The sequence below is a fragment of the Empidonax traillii genome, unplaced genomic scaffold (genome assembly GCF_003031625.1).
Source record: "Empidonax traillii isolate 1590-97213 ecotype Southwest subspecies unplaced genomic scaffold, ASM303162v1 scaffold911:size244615, whole genome shotgun sequence".
Taxonomy (NCBI): domain Eukaryota; kingdom Metazoa; phylum Chordata; class Aves; order Passeriformes; family Tyrannidae; genus Empidonax; species Empidonax traillii.
Window position 1 is genome coordinate 147162 of NW_020956104.1, and position 15810 is coordinate 162971.

Genomic DNA, 15810 nt, shown 5'->3' on the forward strand with positions numbered 1-15810 from the left:
CCAGCTGGGCAGCTCTGCGTGATGAAGGGCCAAGATGCTGTTGCAGGGTTGTGTGCAAGTGCAGAACACGAAGGAAGCATCACAGGCTCAAAGAGGAACGGGGTGGGGGGGGGGGTAGCCATGGGGTGTTTCTAAGTCCAAGGATTAGTTGCTGGTGTTTTCAAAGCTTTTGGGATGGTCACTCCTCCCGGAGGAAGGGAACTGGGACTTTGTGGAGAGAGGTGGAGATGAAAGTCAACTGATACATTTAAGATAAACTATTCAGTTTTTTTGTAGAAAGATGCAATTACTATAGTAAATTACAGTTTACTGTGAAAATGAAAGCAAATTCCAGAAATCTTGCCTTAGGGAAGAAAAGAGAAAACGTGAGCCCATATTATCATAATGAAATCCTGTTTAAAAATCACTGATAACTGAAGTTGGGGCTCGTTTTCCTAATTGCTGAAGGACTTCACTATTTTTTCTTTCCACTTGTTTTTTTTGTATATGTGTTTGGGGATGCAAATACGTTAGGCTTTTGATTTTTTTGGATCTTTTCAGATGCAGGCAGGTTTCCAGAGATTTGTGCTGCTCAGTAACTGCAGGAGCAGGGTAACTGGGCAAAGTTGCTTAAGTGGAGGCTAAGCTGATCTTCAGGCTTGGCTGAAATAGATGCTGTATCTTAACAGGCCAACTGCTCCTTGCTCTTGCTGCTGGGATGTCTGTGATGAGGATTTTCTTCTGGTGTTATTCAGGGAATGGATTGATGCTGGAGAACATCATGCAGTGTGTTTGGAAAGCCATGAAGTGAAACGGAGGTTGTGTGGGCTCTTTGAGGACATCCATAGGCAGTAATATAGAAACACGTGCTGGCTGAGGTTCAAACTGATGTTTTTGGATTAAATATGAATTTTTTTATCTGAATCTCTTTAAGGAGCCATCCCTCTCTTCTTTCTGTAAGGATTTGGTCTGTAGTTGTTAAATCCACTTTCTTGTTATCCCCTAAGTTGGCGAGGAAGGAATACAGTTGGTTCCAAGGACAGCTCCTGCTCAGCCACTCCCAAGAGCTGACCTGGCTGTGCTCTCTTGGGTTTTGGTTGTCATGTGCACCAAGCAGTGCCTTTGATCTCCAGCTACAGCAGGGAGATACAGCAGGAAAGGATTCCTTGTGATTTGTAACTTGCCCGAGAGTTTCAAGGGAAATCCTATGACATTACTAAATCCAAACCAGTTGGATGAGACAGCCTTCTGGGTATTAGGGTACTGAAAACCAAATCCTTGAAAATGGAGTGTTTTCATGATTTCATTGCTCCTGACCTGGAGAAGAGATTCAGGTAGCAGATGAGAGGTGATTGGGTGTGAGAACTTGCATCCCTTCACCTGCTGGCTTCACTCTGTGGTTTAACAGTTCCCATCTCAAACTCTTCCTTTTTGGATCCTTTGTAACATGGAGTAAATATGTACAGGCCTTTTCTGAGTGCATCTTGAGACCTGCAGTAGTGGTTTCCTCACAGAAAGGCACCACAGCTGATTAGGGATCTAAAGCTTATGGGGAGCTGTTTCTTTGAGGTTAACTTTACTCCTGATCCTTTCAGCTCTAGTGGAAAGGAAAGGTGCCTCCTGCTACTATAGAAATCTCTGCTGTAGTAGAGGAAAACAGAGGCAAAACATTGGCAGGGGACGCAGACTGGATGTCCTGGCCTTCCTTGTTGTCAAGTAGGAGGTGTTGTACGAATGTGTAGGGTCGTGTGGAACAGCAGATTTGAGGCTGTGTGAGATGTGAGCTGGTCCGGTGGAATGGCATGTGTGGATGAAGAAAAAACCTGGTACCTGTGACTTGAGATTTTAGGAGAAATGTATTTATTAAAGGTAATAGTTTCTTCTGTGAATCTTATTTGGGGTTGAAGGCAACTGAGTGGAAGATGGATGGCTCCAGCCAGTAATTTGAACAGTTGACCAGACTCCTTCAAACAAGCCTCTTTGGAAATGCTGGCGTTAAAGCAGTTTTTCAGTTGAAAGCTGAACTATGATTGTCTTTGCCTAAAGCTTTGCTAATTCTTACTGAGCGCTGGTTTTGTGGTGCCCCATCGCTGGAGCATCCGAGTGCCGTGCACTGGTGTATTAAGTGACGTCGTTAACATCTGTCCAGGGCAGATTGCAGACTGGGATGTCCAAGGGATTAAAGGTTGTGCAGTAAAAGTTCATCTCTTCAAGATAAATATTTACACCTTGGAAGTATGAGAAAGCCATGGGATACTCGAGTACTAGAAAGACCAAACAAATAATTGCTTATTTTCCAAACTCGAAAGGAACTTCTCTATGAAGTATTCCCATTTAAAGCACTTGTTAGAGCCCTCAAACTGTCCAGTCTCTGTAATGTTTTGGTGCTTGAAGGTTTATCTTCTGAATGCTGTTTTGAGAACTAGCGCTGTTCCTCGAACAGAGGCGTCTGCAGTGTCATGTGCAATAAAACGTAGTTATGCCTGCGCCAGGCCGATGTTAGGGTTTATCGGGAGAGAGCAGGGCAGAGCACGGGGGCTCCGTTGTTCCGTGGGCGAGCAGGGGGTCCCTGCAGGCAGGAAGGGGCAGAGCTCCCACCGCGCGGGGCGAGTCTCGGCCTCCCCCCTGTCCCTGTCCCTGCGCGGGGCTGGGGGCGCGGGCCCCGGGGAAGGGGCTTCTGTGCTGGAGGAGCCGCACCGGGACGGAGGGAAGGGCCCTGCGGGGGCAGCGGGAGCGGCGGGCAGAGCCCGGCAGGAATAGGTGAACAGAGGAGCCGAGTGACGGCGGCGGGGCGAGCCGGGGGGCGCGGCGGGGCACTGCGGGCGCTCTGTGTGCCCCGGGGGGGCTCTCTCCGTGTGTGCCCCGGGGGGGGCTCTCTCCGTGTGTGCCCCGGGGGGGGCTCTCTCCGTGTGTGCCCCGGGGGGGGCTCTCTCCGTGTGTGCCCCGGGGGGGGCTCTCTCCGTGTGTGCCCCGGGGGAGGCTCTCTCCGTGTGCGCCCCGGGGGGGGCTCTCTCCGTGTGTGCCCCGGGGGAGGCTCTCTCCGTGTGTGCCCCGGGGGCTCTCTCTCTGCCCCGGGGGGGGCTCTCTCCGTGTGTGCCCCGGGGGGGCTCTCTCTGTGTGCCCCGGAGCGCTCTCTGTGCCCGGGGCTCTGTGTGGCGCTGCCCGTGAGGGGGCGGGAGGGGCCGTGGCCGCAGTGCCGGTACTGCGGGCCCCGCCCCGGCCGGGCCGCGCCGCTGACGCTCCGCTCCGCTCTGCTCTGCTCTGCCCGCAGATGGCTTCCTGCGTGTCCCGCGTGGAGCTGTCCGTGTCCTGCCGCAGCCTCCTCGACAAGGACCTGCGCTCCAGGTCGGACCCGCTCTGCGTCCTGCTGCAGGACGCGGGGGGCGGCCGCTGGGCTGAGGTAAGAGCGGCCCCCGAACGCGCCGGGTCTCCCCCTTTCCGTCCCGCAGGTTTTCCCAGCCGAGCGCTCGGCACGCTGGATTCGGGTTTTCAGTCGTGGGGGCAGTCTCACTGCCCGCGCTCAAACCTGCAGTGGTTTCATCAGCCGCTCGCTCTTTTGCTCAGGGTTGCATCGGGAGGTTCGTTTGCCTGTTACAGTATAACCTGTCCCAGAGCTCAGGCTCCAGAATACAGTGTTTCACCGGCTTTTCCCCCTCACTGTCAGAATTTTCCCATACGTGAATGTTTATTTTCCAGTGCTGTTTCCTATCCTGGTGAGCCGTTGGTCAGCCCCGTTCATCTCCAGACACGAGGCGTGGTGCGGGCTGTGTAGCCCTGCTGATGCCTGTGCTCACCCAGTGCAAGTAGAAAGCCGTGTGGGAGAACAGGTGCTTCCTCTTCCTCATCAGCAGCTTTGTTCCTGTGTGTTTGTGCAGCTGGATCGCACGGAGAGGATCAAGAACTGCCAAGACCCCGAGTTCTGCAAGAAACTGGTTGTGGATTACTACTTTGAGAAAGTGCAGAAGCTGAAATTCGGCGTGTATGACATCGATAACAAGACCTTTGATTTAAATGATGATGACTACCTGGGAGGGGTTGAGTGCACGCTGGGACAGGTATGTGGAGTTGTGTCAAGTGATCTACAAAGTAGCAGCAGGACTTGGCTTTATTATGAAAAATTAGGTGAAAATCTGCTTTATCAAAGGCTTTGACACATTGAAATTTGAAAACACTGTTAAACATGTTAATTTTGTGTTACTATTGAACATAGTTAGAAAAATCATTGTGTCAATCACAAAGTAAAGGTTAGAAATACACATGGCTTAATTTAGGAGGCACTTGTAGCACTAAAGGCAGTTTGAGAGTAAGGAAGCAAGAGAGCTTGGAGAGCCCTCATGGAGTTTCCTTTAGACAAGGGGCCATCAGGCAGTAAAATTGAGGAAAAAAGACTACTGGAGATTCTGTACTTGTTTCCTGAGGAGAGGTTTGTATAGTGAGGTGGGAGAAGAAAAGCAGGTCTCACATTATTGAAGAAAGACTCGATAAATTAAATACTATTTTCTGGTTTTTGTAGCTTTTTGTCTACCCGTGATATCAGTGCCTCTTGTGTCACAGAGGCAGCAAAAATAGATGGCTGCAGTTAACTTTGGAGATGTGTTTGTGGGCATCTTACAGTTAACTTTGGAGATGTGTTTCCTGGATAGGGAGAGAAGATAACTTCCAGACTGTGTAGCCATTCAGGAGCACAAACTGATGTCTGTCACTGTCAGCAGTGCATTTAAATCTTCTTAGAACTTTTAGGAGAGTTTGAAAATTTTGCACCTGAAGAATAATTCTTTGCCCTTTGTCTAACTTGATATTTAGATTACCTGTCTTTTAACCTTAGGTTGTGTCCAGCTCTGTGTTCACCCGACCGCTGGAACTGGAGCGGGGAAAGCCAGCAGGGAAGGGCACTATTACGGTAAATAAGGGGTTTGTGTGAAAAACTTTCGTATATTGGCTGGGACAAAGTGGCATTTCTGGTTTGTGTGCCAGAGTTTCTTCCATGGACAAAGTACGAGCAGAACTCTGATTTCTTGTTTAATTTTTTTTAACCCCTAAATTTCTGTGGCACAGATTTCAGCAGAGGAGATTAAAGATACCAGGGTTGTGTACCTAGAAATGGAAGCCCAAAACTTGGACAAAAAGGTATTGATTTTTTTTTTTTAATTATATTGCATGCTTCTGTAGTAGTTAAGAGTTTGTGCCTTTTGTCCAGGAACCTCTCTGTGTTTGCAGATATTCAGCTAAGACAGTAATCCATGTGTGAGCAAAGGCTCGCTGTGGTTTGTTACTTACAGTGCAGTAAACTGGAGACACAATTTGGTGTTGAAAAACACAATGTCAAACTGGAAACTCGATTGCCAGGTTTAAGTTTTGGGGCATTCATTTGGCTTCTGTATATTACTAGAGTTCAGTACATAATTTTCTCCACTGAGTACTGTAGCTGTAAACTGATCTTTCTGTATTTTCATTAAAGAAGAAAAGGTGAAAATTTAGGTGTGCTGCTCATTGTTATTTGAAGCCAAAGACCAATCCAGGGATTTAGTGGCCTACCTGCTCTGTCAGCAAAGTGATGTGATTTATATAGTGACAAACGTGGTCTGAGGGGGCGGGCTTGGAGCTGATAAATTCTGATGATTTATAAAGTGCAGCAGTTTAAAAGAGAAAAATAAAAGCCAGGCAAGAAAACAGATGTGTAGTTTGTTTGACTTTGTGCTTTGTGTGAAGTATTGTGTACTGATTAGCCAACTCTTTACTCATTTGGGATAAAATGTAGGAGGCTGATGACTTCTGCTGGGTTTTTGTTTGCAGGATTTCTTGGGTAAATCCGATCCGTTTCTGGAGTTCTACAAGCAGGGTGATGCTGGAATGTGGCAGCTCGTGTACAGATCAGAGGTAGCATTTCCACACTGTTTTTCCTGAGATGATCAGACAGTTTACTCCTACTAGGAGTGGGAGTCCCACTCCTGGTCATGCTTTGCACCAGATTTGCAGAGAAAGTTGCACCCAGTAAAAAGGAATTCTACTAACTGAGCCTGCAGTAAATTGTTTATTTGCTGCCTGTTGACTGGGTGAAGCTGTTGAGTGAGAAGAGTGACCCTCCTCCCTTTTTGTGGTGTTGAGCTGTTAGGTTGGCTTGGCTCTAAAATTGAATTTAACCCTGAAATCAGTCTTTAATTCCTGGCAGAGCTGTTGCTTGGCTCTCGATACCCACCAGGGTTGAACTGACTGAGGCTGTTCCCTGCTCGCCACGCAGAGCCCTCACGTCACATTTCTTAGTGATTGCGTTGCTGCATCCCTCACATGACATTATGCTGATGTTTTTTTAAGGTGATCAAGAACAACCTAAATCCGTGCTGGAGGAAGTTCAGTGTTCCCTTGCAGACGTTCTGTGGTGGAGATTTTAATAAACCTATCAAGGTACAGCCTTCAGAAATCCTCTTTGTTTGTTGTTGCAAGTCATCTGTTCTCTGTTGATGCTGACTGTGAGTTATCAGGCTGTCTAGTCACATTTTAATTTTTAGATTACCTTCCTAGAATTATAGTGTGGCAGGTAAGTGATCATATTCTGTTAAGTATGATGTCTGTATTAAAATATTATGAGTTTTCAAACTGAGAAGTCAGGAAATGCAGAAGTGACACAATTTCTAAGGATTAGTCACAAGAAGAATTATAACTGGTTTTTCTTTTCACTATTCTGTCCAGGATTTCAGGTTGGGCTTCAGTGGTGGTATCTTGTTTGGTTTATATTTTTTTTTCTTGTGGCTTTCTACCACTGTTTTTAAGTTAACTGGGAAGCTCACAGGTGTTGTCTGATAGCAACTTAATTTGTTATTTTTTCTTCTAAGCAATGCATTGCTAATTTAAAGGCATTTAAATCAGTGGGTAGTTCTGTGTGAGTATAGTTCCTCTCTGCTTATCCAACACCTAAATACTTTGCATTTGCAGAATTTTCCTGTTTCATCCAGTCTTTGAAGAAGTCTCATGCTGGAAGCTGGGTCTGGAAGGTTTAGCAAAAAGCATGCATGCTAATGTTGTTTCTTGTGCAGTATGGCAGGTCCAAAGAATTACTGAGGCTATTAACCTGGAAATAGGTGTTCAGGTATGCTGGGCTTATTGACAGGTGGCAGTGCTCTGAGTGGTGTTCACGAGCTTTTATTGCTGAGGAATCAACCGTCTTAGGTCAGAAAAAACTCTTCTGGGTCCAAAAGGCGCAGCAGATGTGTGAAGGGGATGGCTGAGAGATGCATGTTTGCCAGAACTGGCATGGTGTGGTTTGTTTTGTTATTTGGGGCTGTGTTTGCTGTAGTCCAAAAACATTTGTATTGCTGTTTTGCTTTGTTTGTTTTCCAGAAGCTTTCTGTGCTTTGAAGTTCACTTTGGAGTGATCTGCTTCTTCAAAAGGATAGATTTTTGCCGTTAGTCCATTTGAGCCAAAATTCTCGATGCATGTGCAAATAGTCTGTTAAAGTTTCTCAGTGCAGCTGTGAAAAAGGATTGTCCTTACCAGGCTGGGGCAGTCAGTCAGTCAGTCAGGGTGACAGGCAGGTGTTTCACTAGCAACACTAAAGAATATAATTGCAGTGGTGGTTTAATTTTCATCTGGCATTTGTTCCTATGAACCTCTTGTTTGAGGCTTCAAAAAATTCCCGTGGGAGCAATTATGTGTGAAATACTGGTCAAGGGAGAACCTGAACTCCAACACAGTGGGAACAGCCATTCTGGTGTATGCCCTAAACATCAGCTTTGCCAGCTGTGTGTGAGGATTAGGCACGGAATGTGTGCGTGGACATAAATCTTTTGATCAGATGCTGCCCAGTATTATGATAATTCTTTCTTCACTGCAATGCAGAGTGATGTTCTCCTTGTGCTGTGTTAAGAACAGCTCAGATCTGTGACACAGCCTAATCTTCGTGACAGTTGTGTTAAAAATAAGGGCGAGTGAAAGCAGCCTCTCACCCCCGTGGTTATTTAAATGGAAAGAGCAAATGTGGCAAATAGAAGTGGCAAAACAGCAAAATAGAAATTTGTGGGTGTTGGTACAAATTCGTAGGTTTGATGGCAGGTAACTCAAAAGCAAAACCGTTTTCTGAAAGGATGAAGGGGGAGAAGGGGGCACAGTCACTGTGGTATCTGGTTTCCCCATTAAGGCAGTGAAGGATGACTTGCTGCTTCCCATTTAGGTGGCTACCTTAGGCCATAATTCACCTGGCTGTTGGTACAGGTTTTCCACTTACACCAGTGGAAGATATTCAGGTATCTAGCCATTGAATTTGACATCCTTACCCCATCTTGTCCCATTGTCCTGAGGAGAAAGCTGTCCCTGTGGTTTATACTGGAGTAGCATCAGTTTCTGGATGGCTAAAGGCAAATCTTGGAAAGAGATTGTGAATCTGTGTGGCAGGGGAGCAGCCAGCTGCTTGTAGCTGTTTCTTAGTTGGCTGCTTCTGGAATTACTTGTGTTCTGCATGCATGGAGTGCATTAGAAATGCTCTTCACCAGTGGTTTTGTGGGGAGCTACTGACAACCCATCTCCCCATGCTTGCTGTAAGCCACAACTAAGAGCATATTTTTGTTTGTAAATGCGTTGCTCTTTTACATTGTCTAGTTCTGAAGCTTTCATGCTGATTTAAACATGACTGGTTATTAATGAAGTGCTTATCATTTGGTCTGTATAAGATGCAGAAAAAGGCAGACTTACTGTTCCATGGAAATTGCAATTTCCTTGTAAATCAATGCTATTGTTGGATGGAAAAAAGAGCATATTCAGAAAGTGCTTAGATAATGAAGTTTTAATTGCTTCTTCCCATTGCTCCGGTTCCATATCTTGTCCTGAATGATCTCACATTTATACATCTGGGCTGTGGAATGTTGGAATTTTTTTTTAAGGTTTCTTTGAAATTTTTATTTATTTATTAATTCAATAATTTCCATTTAAACCAGGGAAAGATTTTATTTAAAATTTTCACTTGTGCATACTTGAACATGACGAGGAAGTGAACATTTTTGAGATTCACTCTGGGCGTGTGTCTTTACTCCTGGGTTTCAGTTAGTGGTTTGGCCAATACCCCCACTTCTGCTGCAAAGGTGGGACAGAGGAGATGGGCTGGGGAGCAGCAGCTGGTCCCTCTAGCACAGGACACCCATGCCCTGCCCCTTCCTCCCCTGGAGGAGCAGTGTCCATGCCCACTCTCTCCCTGCAGGAGCAGTGTCCATGCCCTGTCCATGCCCACTCTCTCCCTGCAGGAGCAGTGTCCATGCCCACTCTCTCCCTGCAGGTGCAGTGTCCATGCCCATTCTCTCCCTGCAGGTGCAGTGTCCATGCCCTGTCCATGCCCACTCTCTCCCTGCAGGTGCAGTGTCCATGCCCACTCTCTCCCTGCAGGTGCAGTGTCCATGCCCACTCTCTCCCTGCAGGTGCAGTGTCCATGCCCACTCTCTCCCTGCAGGTGCAGTGTCCATGCCCTCTCTCTCCCTGCAGGTGCAGTGTCCATGCCCACTCTCTCCCTGCAGGTGCAGTGTCCATGCCCTCTCTCTCCCTGCAGGTGCAGTGTCCATGCCCTGTCCATGCCCACTCTCTCCCTGCAGGTGCAGTGTCCATGCCCACTCTCTCCCTGCAGGTGCAGTGTTCAGACCACGACAGCGATGGCTCCCATGACCTGATCGGTGCTGTGCAGACGACCCTGGCGCAGATGCAAACAGCCAGCCCCGGCTCCCCGGTGAGCATCCCCAGCCCCTGCTGACTTGGGCCACAATCCAGGCCTTCACAAACCCTTTTTAATATTGACCTCGGGCTCACACTGTGAAGTGTTGCCTCCAAACGTGATTATTTCTGTTTGTATCTTTATATTATTAAGCCAGCATCTGGGAAGAATGGTGTGGGAATTACATTTCTTTATTTTCTTTGGGTTCTGTTACAGTTCCTGTTTCTAAAGGCATCCTTGAGCCTGTTGTCTGCTGGTTGCCAGCCACTTTTTTCAGCAGTTCAGCCTGCTTTGGCCTCTTCTGAGTCCAGGGGAAATAAAAGTGCTTGTTGAGACTGTTACAGAGTCCAGAGGCACAGCTTATTTGTGCTGGTCACCCTCACAAGTGCTCTGGTGGCCTTGTCAGTTAACAGAGAGCAAGAACCCTTCCAAGGGACACTTTCCTTACCTTGCTTTGGCCATCCAGTGCAGAATAGATTTAGTCCCATGCTGGTGCTGTTGTCTGCAGTGAAAACCTGACGTCTCATTCTCATGGGGATGTCTCACCTGAGTTCGGGCAGATGTATTATTGCACACAGGACAGAGCCTGAGACTACTCCAGGTGCCAGCCAGCTTGATGTTTGTGGCCATAAACTAAAGCTGGTAGAAGGTTCTTGCCTTTCTCCATGGCCTGTGTGAGTTCAGAACTAATGTGAGTGAAACCAAGTACTGGGAACCCATGGCCTGGCTTTTTTGGCCTCCCCACCCAAGATTTTGCCTCCTCTGCCCAGTGCTGGTGGCAAAAGTATCCCATTTAGTTCATCAGACAGCAGCCAAAGTAGTTGCAGACCTTTTTAAAATAAATTTCTGAATTCTGCTGGGTATTTGGGTAACTCTGAAATTGTGTGGTGTGTGACACCGTTCTGTTTCCATAATTTGCTCTGCTGTAAGTGCAGATATTTTGGAACTTGATTCTTCCATGCTTGCTTTCTGTAGGTGGAATTTGAATGCATTCATCCTGAGAAAAAACAAAAGAAAAAGAGCTATAAAAACTCTGGCATTATTAGGGTAAAATCCTGCAAGGTAGGAAGACTTTTGTTGGGTTTTTTTTTGCTTTTTTTTCTATCCTGATCATAACGAAATGAGTGGGTGTAACACTGTCTGTTCCTCTAGATTGAGACAGAATATTCCTTCCTGGACTACGTGATGGGAGGCTGCCAGATTAACTTCACAGTGAGTTGTTTCCCCACTGCCTGTCTTGGTGGATGACAGGACGAGCGCTGAGGTTGTGTAGTTCTGTTGGCAGCGTCAATGACTGCAAATGCAGTGTGAGTTTGCAGTGGAGTCTGCAAAACCCAAATGATAACTATATTTTTACTTTTTGTGACCAAGTAGCACTTTAACGGAGCTCAGGCTTCTTCTTTTGAGAAATTGGTTCAGTCTGTCAGTGGGAAAGGATTGCTACTGCTTAAAAATGCCTGTACTCCAGTGGGAAAAGGGGTGCAGGCTTGTGTGCCTGCTCCTGTGTAGATCTGCTGGATTTCTGGATGTGGTTAGTTCTTCTCTGTGCTTGTGGTGATGTGTCAGTGACTTGCTGCCATCATCTTGACTGATTAGGTGGGTGTAGACTTCACTGCCTCCAATGGAGATCCCAACTCACCAGATTCTCTTCACTACATCAGCCCAGATGGGATAAATGAGTACCTGATTGCCATCTGGAGTGTGGGAAGTGTAGTCCAGGATTATGACACGTATGTAATGATCCTGAGTGCCCTGGTCACCTCACCAAAACTGTCACAGCAGATCAGTGCTCATAGTTTGTTCCAGACCTGTAACATTTTAATGACTGAGGGGCTGCCTTTCCTTGGGGGAGATCCCTTAAGGAGCTGCTGCTGTTTCCTCTTGCTTCTGTCAGTGCCAGGGAGGGCAATGGCAGCCTTTCATAATTTGGTGTCTTTGCTTGGCTCCTGCTCTACCCTGGGTCCCTCTGTGTGCTGCTTTAGCTGCTCACTGCTCCCTTGTTGCTGATGGTGCATTGCAAACACGATTGTCTTATTTGATTCAGTGGGAATATGTTTGTCTGCTCTGTCCTGTGACCAGCCTGGGGTGGGGTCTGGCTTTTCTCCTGCTGCTTTCAAATCTCCTGGGACTCCTGTGAGGGCTGTGCTGAAGGAAATTCTGCAACTGTCAAGCCCAAGCCTGAATCCCTTGGGTACCTGGTGCCTGGCCATGGCCAGCTTGATGATGTACCAGCAGGAATTCAGTCTTGGTCTCCAGCTGCTTTCTTAGAATAAAACAGAAGAGTGAGTCACTAAAGAACTGCTCTTTCTCATTTCTTGTTGTTGTCCTTTCTTTCCAGGGACAAGCTGTTTCCTGCATTTGGGTTTGGAGCTCAGGTTCCTCCTAGCTGGCAGGTAGGGCCTTCCTGACACTGTGCACTTGCTCTGTCTGTGTTTGCATTCCCTTTTGACGTTGTTTGTCATGTCCCCTTTCTCAGGTATCTCATGAATTTGCGTTGAACTTCAACCCCAGCAACCCTTATTGCCCAGGTGAGGACACCTCTGTTAATAATGTCACTGAGAGGGGCAGATCTTTGAAGAGTTGTGTTTATTTCATATAAACAGAGTTATTTATATTTCATATAAAATAGTTATTTCATAACTGGTGAAAATCAGATGCACCAAGGCATGGGGCAAACTAGATTTACTCTCACCTGGGTGCTGACCAGAGCAGGTGTGTGTTGCAGACTTCAGCGAAGGGGTCTAGGTTTAATTTGATTGTTAGTCTGTACTAAAGTTTTTGTTGCTTCAACTTGGTTACTTCTGCTGGGTTCCAGGTGGCAGTGGGTTCAGCTCAGCAGTGTGCCTGGGCTGGTCACACTTCCAGAGCCACCATCTGCCGAGGCTGTTAGAAACCAGGGGTACTTGACCAGCAGTGTGCAAGCAGCAGTGGCAACTGAAGCTACATTGATACAGAAACAGGCCAATTTAGGTGGATCCAGAGAAGAATATGTACCATTTAAAGTCAGACTTAAAAAAAAAAAAAAAAGATTTGTTTAGTTAACCTCAGAAAAGCTTCTTGTGTAGAAGAACCTTAGGGATTGCTGCTTCTGTTGCAGAAATATTTGAATCCTGAATTAGAGATTGTTGTCTAACCTCCACACAAGGAATAGGAAAAGTTACTGTTCCAGAGAGCTCCTGACCTTGTTGTCTAATTAGACCATAAGCAATTAAACAAGGGAAATTGGTTGACAAGGTAGAAAGGACAAGGTAAACACAGTCCTGCCTCTGATCTTCATGTCCCCAGTTACCTCACTTGTGTTGGTGACCAACAGAGCCAGTAACGCGGTCCCTCTGGGAGGGCTGTTGATTGTCTGGGCCAAGGGGGTGCCCTCCATGCATTCCAGAAGTGTCTCCTGCACTGCCCACAGCTCACTGTGCTGCTTTCCCAGCAGATGTCAGGATGGACAGGGGCTGGAGAGTAGGATGCCTCCTGTGGCTGGAGCAGGAAGGCTTCATCAACAGGCTCCCCTTGATCAGGTGGCCTGTAGTAGCCCCCAACCACAAAGTTCCCTTTGTTGTCTCAGTCTCTGATTTTTTACTCACAGGCTTTTGACCTGCTCATGGTTGTTCTTCAGAGGCAGCTCTTCACGCTCAGTCCACCTCTTGATGTAGAGAGCAGCTCTCCTCTAGCTGTCCTTCCTCCCCTGGCCCCTCTGAACAGCCTGTAGCCACCCATTGCTGCACTCCACTCGTGGGATTTGGCCAGTGTTACCAAGTGTCAATGATGGCAACAAGGTTGTAGTTTCCAGCAGCATGGGTGGCTTCCACCTCCTCCTGCTTGTTGCCCGTGCTGAGTGTTGCTGGTGTGAAGGCACTTCAGCTGGGTGACAGCTGTGTCACCTTCCTAGAGCAACAGCCCTTAATTCCTTCGAGACAATTTTCTGGTGTGTTTTTCCTGTTGGTTTTTATTACCTTAGGAGTTCCTGGCTCATCTCTGTAAGAGTAGAAGTGTGTTGCACGTTCCAGAGTCAGCGGGGTATAGATACTCTTCAGCTGGGCGATGGATTTCACCCCCAACACTGGCGTGCCACCCCTGGGATCATCTCTGCTGAGCCTGCTCTTATCCCCTCCCTCCTTCAGACCTAAGTTAAAGCCCTCTCAGTCAGCCCTGCCAACTCACAGGCCAGCATCCTGAGCTTTGTGATGTTAGAGGCACAAAGAGTGCCATGTGAGGAATGTGGAATGGGGGAGAAATGTGCAAATCCGATCTCTGCAGCTGTCCACTGCTTCCATCTCTGTGCTTCTTGTATTTCCTGTTATCTTGCTGCTCATTTGCCCTTCAGGAGTTCACAGCTGTGTGAGTTATCCTTTACTTGGTAATGCTTGTAAAATGATGACTGGAAAAACCGTGGGGCTCTTGTGGCAGGTTTGCTTCCTTGTGTTGCAGGGATCCAAGGGGTGGTGGATGCCTACCGCCAGATCCTGCCCCAGATCCGACTCTACGGGCCAACCAACTTCTCTCCCATCATAAACCACGTGGCGAGGTTTGCAGCACACTCCGTGCAACAGGGGACTGCTGCAGTGAGTGCAGGGCCTTTCCTGGGGATCTGCCTTGGGCTGATGTTTGTGTTTTCCATGTTTACAGTGGGATAGAATGGAATAGTAGAGCGATGTTTGTTACCTCCCCTCCTTAGAATCCCAGGTTTGGTCCTCTGTTACCAGCCCACAGAGAGGCATTGCTTACATTTCTGAGAGTATTTTTTAGCCTTCACAACACTTTGGGGGGATCTTCTCAGTTTTCCTTGGGTGTTAAATATCTCTACTTTTTCTTTTGGACTGAAAGCTAACTATTTAAATAAAGAATCTGTCAGCAGTGGGGCACAAAAATAGTAACCCTTGTGTTACCTGTGTTTTGGAATTGGAAATTCAGTTTTCTCTTATTTTCATTGTGTTCCCCTCATTTTAAGCCCATAGATAGCTGCTAGAAAATGCCAATTCCTCATTTCAGAAACAGGTACTAAACCTTAGTTTCTGGAGAAGGATGGAAATTTTAAACACTTTGCCATGCTAATAAGTGTGAGATACTTCTTTCTTTCTATAAAAGCTCCTGTATTCTTGCCCTCAGTTATCTCTAGAGTGTCTTTGTCTCATGTTATTTGTCATTGCTGTGTTTTGAGGTTTCTCACACTTAGAACACTTATAATTTAAATTATTGGTAACAAAAAAAAGAAGGTTTTTTGAGTTCCACTGCAGAGATAATAAATATCTTTAGCCTTTCTGAGATGTCAGTCAGTAAAGCAGCACCCATCAGTGAATTTTGTATATGTGAATTTAGTAGTACTTTTCATCTCCTAGTACTTTTTGCCAGTTGATGTAACTGTTCTTTATAAATTGAACTTAATCCTTTATCTTTTTTCTAGTACAGAGGAAAGCTGAAGTGCACACAGAAAATAGGCATAGGAAAAAATGGGGATAAACATAAGTTTCTTTTGTCTTATCCACAGCAACATCTGATTTCTTTCTTAGCAAAGAGGTTGCTGTGTTTGCCTTCAGTTATGTAAGCTTTGGTGTTGAAATACCTGACTGGGGGCTTTCTCGTGTTTTTCAGCACTATTATATCCTGCTGATCATCACAGACGGAGAGATCACTGACCTGGACCAAACCAGGCAGGCGATTGTCGATGCCTCCAAGCTGCCCATGTCCATCATTATCGTGGGCGTTGGCGCAGCCGATTTCAAAGCCATGGAGTTCCTGGATGGAGACAATGGTGTCCTGAAGTCTGTGACAGGAGAGCCGGCTGCACGGGACATCGTGCAGTTTGTGCCCTTCCGGCAGTTCAAAAATGTAAGTTGTTTTTAAGCGCAGAGGAGTCCTGGAGCCAGCATTGAGACATCCCAGCAGTGACCATGCTGATGACGAGGCTCAGAGTGCTGCCCGTGCTGCTGGTTCCCAGTGAGGGTTGAGATGTTTGCCCCTGTGTTCACAGCTGAGACCCTCTCGGTCTTGCAGCTTTTCCTCGAGGAGCCCTCGTTGTATCACTGATCTCGTGTGTTACCTCTCGGCTGTCGTGGGGTTAAAGGGGGTGTGCTCTCTGCTGCGATGCGAACATTTAGGCAAGGAACTGAGATCATGTTGTCAGTCTCAGATGTTGAGTCCCAGGAGT

The 15810-nt window shown here is 46.9% G+C and overlaps 1 protein-coding gene across 2 annotated transcripts in view; it reads left to right on the forward strand.

Moving 5' to 3' along the window:
- CPNE1 (copine 1) overlaps positions 1-15810 on the forward strand; it is a 36942-nt gene that overhangs the window by 20244 nt on the left and 888 nt on the right. For both annotated transcript variants that reach the window (XM_027902824.1, XM_027902823.1), the window contains exons 2-15: positions 3251-3379; positions 3855-4034; positions 4805-4879; positions 5035-5106; positions 5773-5856; positions 6292-6381; positions 9582-9680; positions 10641-10727; positions 10818-10877; positions 11262-11395; positions 12004-12058; positions 12142-12193; positions 14094-14227; positions 15255-15491. In XM_027902824.1, coding sequence (XP_027758625.1) covers positions 3251-3379; positions 3855-4034; positions 4805-4879; positions 5035-5106; positions 5773-5856; positions 6292-6381; positions 9582-9680; positions 10641-10727; positions 10818-10877; positions 11262-11395; positions 12004-12058; positions 12142-12193; positions 14094-14227; positions 15255-15491 — 1488 coding nt within the window. The remainder of the gene's footprint in view (positions 1-3250; positions 3380-3854; positions 4035-4804; positions 4880-5034; positions 5107-5772; positions 5857-6291; positions 6382-9581; positions 9681-10640; positions 10728-10817; positions 10878-11261; positions 11396-12003; positions 12059-12141; positions 12194-14093; positions 14228-15254; positions 15492-15810) is intronic.